Source organism: Arachis duranensis, chromosome 2 (genome assembly GCF_000817695.3).
Source record: "Arachis duranensis cultivar V14167 chromosome 2, aradu.V14167.gnm2.J7QH, whole genome shotgun sequence".
In the NCBI taxonomy this organism is placed as follows: Eukaryota; Viridiplantae; Streptophyta; class Magnoliopsida; order Fabales; family Fabaceae; genus Arachis; species Arachis duranensis.
In genome coordinates this window covers 53,112,658-53,118,100 of record NC_029773.3, presented here as the reverse complement: position 1 = coordinate 53,118,100, position 5,443 = coordinate 53,112,658, and the positions used below count along the sequence as shown (strand labels likewise).

Below are 5,443 nucleotides of genomic sequence, written 5' to 3'. Positions count from 1 at the left end.
AAGATATGGCTCATCCCAGACAAAGTATTTTGCATCATTGACGAGCTTTCTTTTCTGATGTTTATGTATTTCTGGTGGTAAAGCCCCAGTTGCCTTGAAGTTGGCTATGTCTGCAAACCATGGAGCCTTGTGAACTATCATCAACTGCTCATCAGGGAAGAGCTCGTTCACTTGAGTATCATGTGTCCCACCTTCATTCTGAGGGATTCTGTAGAGGTGATCTGCTACCTTGTTCTCCACTCCTTTCTTGTCTCTGATTTCAATATCAAATTCCTGCAACAATAAGATCCATCTTATTAGTCTTGGTTTTGATTCCTGCTTAGCAAACAAATATTTAAGTGCTGTGTGATCTGTGAAAACAATTACTTTTGCACCAATGAGGTACGATCTAAACTTGTCAAATGCGAAAACTATTGCCAGCAATTCCTTTTCGGTCGTGGTATAATTTCTTTGAGCATCATTAAGGACCTTGCTGGCATAGTATATCACATGGACTAAGCTATCTTTCCTCTGTCCTAACATTGCCCCTATTGCATAATCAGATGCATCACACATTAGTTCAAAAGGTAAGTTCCAATCAGGTGGGGAGATGATAGGTGCAGAGGATAGCCTCATTTTCAAGTTCTCAAAAGCCAACATGCATGTTTCATCGAAGACAAATGGTGTGTCAGCTACAAGGAGATTGCTTAAGGACTTTGCTATCTTTGAAAAATCCTTAATAAACCTTCTGTAAAAACCTGCATGCCCTAAAAAGCTCCTAATTGCCTTGACATCACCGGGTGGAGGAAGTTTTTCAATAATTTCCACTTTAGCTATGTCCACCTCAATACCCTGGTTAGAAACCTTATGACCAAGCACTATTCCTCCTGTCACCATGAAGTGACATTTTTCCCAGTTCAAAACCAGATTGGTCTCTTGACATCTCTTCAATACTAGGGCTAGGTGATGTAGGCAACTAGGAAAAGAATCTCCAAATACTGAAAAATCATCCATAAAAACTTCAATGAATTTCTCTATCATGTTTGAGAAGATAGAAAGCATGCAGCGTTGGAACGTTGTAGGTGCATTACATAGCCCAAATGGCATGCGCCTATAAGCAAACACTCCATATGGGCATGTGAAGGAGGTTTTCTCTTGGTCTCTAGGATCAACCACTATTTGGTTATATCCTGAATAGCCATCGAGAAAACAATAAAATGCATGGCCTGTAAGTCGTTCCAACATCTGGTCCACGAATGGAAGCGGGAAATGATCTTTTCATGTAGCTTCATTGAGTTTTCTGTAGTCTATGCACATCCGCCATCCAGTGACGGTCCTTGTATGAATTAATTCGTTCCTCTCATTCAGAACTACAGTTATTCCTCCCTTCTTTGGGACAACATGTACAGGGCTGACCCATGGGCTGTCTGAGATAGGGTATATCACCCCTCCCTGCTATAACTTCATAACCTCTTTCTACACCACCTCTTTCATAATTGGGTTCAGCCTCCTTTGAGATTGAATGGATGGTTTGGCATCTTCTTCTAGCAGTATCTTGTGCATGCATATGGCTGAGCTTATTCCTTTCAGGTCAGCAAGAGTCCATCCAATGGCATCCGTGTGCCTCCGCAGTACTTGCAGTAGTTCATCCTCTTGATCCTGGTTGAGGGATGAGCTTATGATTACTGGGTAACTTCCGTTTTTCCCCAAATATGCATATTTGAGAGTAGGTGGCAGTGCTTTGAGCTCAAGCTTTGGTGCCTCTGACTTTTGATTTTCCACCTTAGGTGCTTCTCGTGTATGAATTTCTGTTGCCGCAACCTCTTCACTTGATTCATACTCCTCCCCTACTACCCTATCTGGCTCTTCAGGTTCTTCTTCCTCAAAGTCCTCATGTACTTCTTCCTCAAGCGCATCTAACCTCATGCATTCCCCGAATTGCTTTGGTGGGTAACTCATGGCCTTGAATATGTTGAAGGTCATCTCTTCATTGTGTAATCTCAAGGTGAGGTCACCTTTTTGGACGTCAATGACAGCTCCTGCAGTGGCCAAGAAGGGCCTCCCTAGGATAATGGAAGCCTTGGGTTCCTCTTGCATATCTAGGACCACAAAATCTGCTGGGAATATGAACTTTCCCACCTTTACCAACAAATCCTCTACTATGCCGTGAGGGAACTTGAATGATCGGTCTGCCAATTGTAGAGCCATCTTTGTTGGTTTAGCCTCTTTGATCTTCATCTTCCTCACCATAGCTACTGACATCAAATTGATGCTGGCTCCTAGGTCACAAAGAGCCTTCTCTACTGTGATCTCACCTATGACACAGGGGATCTGAAAACTCCCTGGATCCTTCAATTTTTGGGGTAATTTGTGCTGAATGATAGTACTGCATTCTTCGGTCAGTATCACAGTTTCGTTGTTCTTCCAGCTTCTCTTCTTAGTCATGAGCTCTTTTAAGAACTTGGCATAGAGAGGCATTTGTTCTATTACTTTAGCAAAGGGTATGTTGATTTGTAGCTTTTTGAAGATTTCTAAAAATCTCAAAAATTGGTTGTCATCCCCCTTTTTCTTCAATTGCTGAGGGTATGGAACTCTCGGGACATCCGGCTTCAGCTTCCCTTCTTCTTTTTGACTTTTAGAAGTTGGGCTCTCACCTCCATCTTGCCTTTCTCCTTCGTCAATTGACTCTTCTTCTAGTTTCTTCTGGTCAAATCCCTTCAGTTCCTTCCCACTCCTTAGAGTGATAGCTTGACACTCCTCCTTTTTACTTCTGTTGTTGCCAGAAGTCCGATTGAATAGGTAACTAACTTGTGTTTCAAGTTTCTCAATGGCAGCATCTTGGTTCTGCATATTTGACTGCACTTCCTCTCGGAATGCTTTACTGTCTTGGATGTCTCTGCATATGCTCTCAAGCAGGGTTTTAATTTTAGAGATTTGGTCATTAAATAAGGAATGGGCTGTATTGTTGTTGGGGTTGTGTCGTCTCTGATCTTGGCCTTGGTCTTGTTGATTTCCCCACCCAAAGTTTGGGTGATTCCTCCATCCAGGGTTGTAGGTCTTGGAGTATGGATCATGGTTGTGTCTATGTGAATTCCCAATGTAGTTGGCTTGCTCCTGAGTGCCTTCTTCCTCTTCACATGCTTCCTCTTGAGTTGAAGTGGTGATTGCTGCCACTTGACTTCTCTCCATCTTCTTGGTGAGGTCAATTAGCTGCTTGGTGATGAGCTTGTTTTGAGCAAGCAGAGCATCTACATTGTTCAGCTCCATTACTCCTCTAGTGTTCCCTCTTTCGGAAGCATAGAAGTAGTCATTCTCAGCTACAGTTTCAATGACATCTATGGCTTCCTCAATGGTCTTCTTCTTGTTCAAAGAACCTCCGGATGAATGGTCTATGACCTTCTTAGATTCATATGACAGTCCTTCATAGAAGATGTGCAACTGCACCCATTCATTGAACATATCAGATGGACATCTCCTTGTTAGGTCTTTAAACCTCTCCCATGCTTCATATAGAGTCTCACCATCTTATTGCCTGAAAGTTTGGACCTCAGCTCTCAGCTGATTGACTCGTTGAGGGGGGTAGAATCTTGCCAAGAATTTGTTCATAACATCATCCCAAGTTGTCAAGCTCTCCTTTGGAAAAGACTCTAACCACTTGGTTGCCTTGTCTCTGAGAGAGAATGGGAACAACAACAGTCTATAGGCGTCTGGTTGAACGCCATTGGACTTCACTGTGTCACATATTCTCAGGAATATGTTTAAGTGTTGGTTGGGGTCTTCCTGAACACCTCCTCCGAATGAGCAATTGTTCTGAACGAGGGTGATGAACTGTGGCTTTAGTTCAAAGTTGTTGGCATGGATTGTTGGTTTTTGGATGCTACTTCCGCAATTCCCTGGGTTTGGGTTGATATAAGAGTCCAAGACTCTTCTATCTTCCCCACCAGGATTTGCTCTACCTCTTCCACCATGGTTGTGAGCCTCTTCCTCACGATGGTCTTCCATGGTTGTTTCAAAGTATTCTTCACAGTGTTCCTCCTCTTCTTTAGCACCCACTACACATTTTTCTTTTGCCTCCCTTCTTAATCATAAGAAGGTTCTCTCAGGTTCAGAATCAAAGGAAGTTGAAGCTCCACTTCTTCTCCCTGTCATACAAACCCACAGAGTACAAGCAAAGAAAAGCAATGCAAAAAGTATCTTGTTAGAATTACTTGTTAGTGTCAGTGATGCAATATATCAAATAGTTAGTGGGGTTAGAGAACTGAATTGTAAATAGCAAAGAAAAACTAAGAAACAGGGGAGGGGAAGAATTAAACTAAGACGGAAAGCAAATTAACCAAACAGAAAATTAAATCAAACAAAATACAAATGCTCAATCTAGTAATCCTCTAATGTAATCATTGTCGATGCACAATTAATCCCCGGCAACGGCGCCATAAACTTGATCGGGGTAAAACTTGTCTCTCAACAAATTCCCATTCGGCAAGTGTACCAAATTGATCTCCTTGGCAATCTTAAGTGATTGAACAACAATTTCTTGTGGTTCAATCTCTCAAATCTTGATCAATAGCCAATTCCTTGGTCAATTGCTCATGAGAAGAGATGAAGTGTGGTCACTGATTATACCACATGCACTTCCCAAATCAAATGCTTAGAGGGTTATAGCCACAAACCTATCCACACTCAATTTGGTCCAGCATGAGAAAGCATTTCCAGCTAATCTCTTCATTCCTCTTTCAAGGATCCGAAGAGATCCATGTTTGAATAGCTTCTTTTCCAAGATAACTATCCAATTGGATGAACATCCAAAGCTTTCAAGTAAAATCAAAAGGAAAGATAGAAGAAGAATAAGAAAATTAGTATTGATCCATCAAATTACAACAGAGCTCCCTAACCCAATGAAAGGGGTTTAGTTGTTCATAGCTCTAGAAATCAAAATCAAAGATGGAGAATACATGATAAAGCTAGAAGTGCCAAGAAAGTAAATACAAAGAGTAGTTCTCTTTTCTAGCTCCTCCCAAAAGCTCCTCTCTATTTCAAAACTACTCCTATATATACTACTCTTCTCAGCTTCTAGTTAGCTCTTCAAGTCTTGGGCCTCTGGTTCTTTGAGCTTGAAGCAGTTCATTTCTTCAATTGGGCTTGGCTTACTTGCAGAGAGAAAGTGTGAAGTGGGCAGAGACTTTAGCTCAAGACGTTAGGGGTGTTTAACATTTAATGAAAATACAAGTTCGAGAACGTTAGTGACACTTAACATTGTCACTAACGTTGCCATGCACCCCTTTGCCTCACATTAAAGCCCACGTTAACTGGGTTAATGATGAGCGGATAATTTGTATGCTTTTTGGCATTGTTTTTAGTATGTTTTTGGTAGGATCTAGTTAGTTTTTAGTATATTTTTATTAGTTTTTAGTTAAAATTCACTTTTCTGGACTTTACTATGAGTTTGTGTGTTTTTCTGTGATTT

General features: G+C 41.3%; 2 protein-coding genes and 1 non-coding gene across 3 annotated transcripts in view; 1 reads left to right on the top strand and 2 right to left on the bottom strand.

Moving 5' to 3' along the window:
* The window catches only part of LOC110278179 (uncharacterized), a 1,642-nt gene extending 1,087 nt beyond the window's left edge, over positions 1–555 (bottom strand). Inside the window, exon 1 of the mRNA XM_021136388.1 lies at positions 386–555. Within this exon, the coding sequence (XP_020992047.1) occupies positions 386–555 (170 nt within the window). The remainder of the gene's footprint in view (positions 1–385) is intronic.
* A 900-nt stretch (positions 556–1,455) lies between these two features.
* On the bottom strand, positions 1,456–2,829 carry LOC107474256 (uncharacterized). The gene is made up of 2 exons (XM_016093861.1): positions 2,634–2,829; positions 1,456–2,462 (listed from the first exon to the last, which is right to left on the bottom strand). Exons 1-2 carry the CDS (start codon positions 2,827–2,829, stop codon positions 1,456–1,458), a joined length of 1,203 nt encoding a protein of 400 aa, XP_015949347.1.
* Positions 2,830–3,433: 604 nt separating this feature from the next.
* On the top strand, positions 3,434–3,539 carry LOC127745230 (small nucleolar RNA R71). The gene has a single exon (XR_008006427.1). It is a non-coding gene; the product is annotated as a small nucleolar RNA R71 (small nucleolar RNA).
* Positions 3,540–5,443: the final 1,904 nt, after the last annotated feature.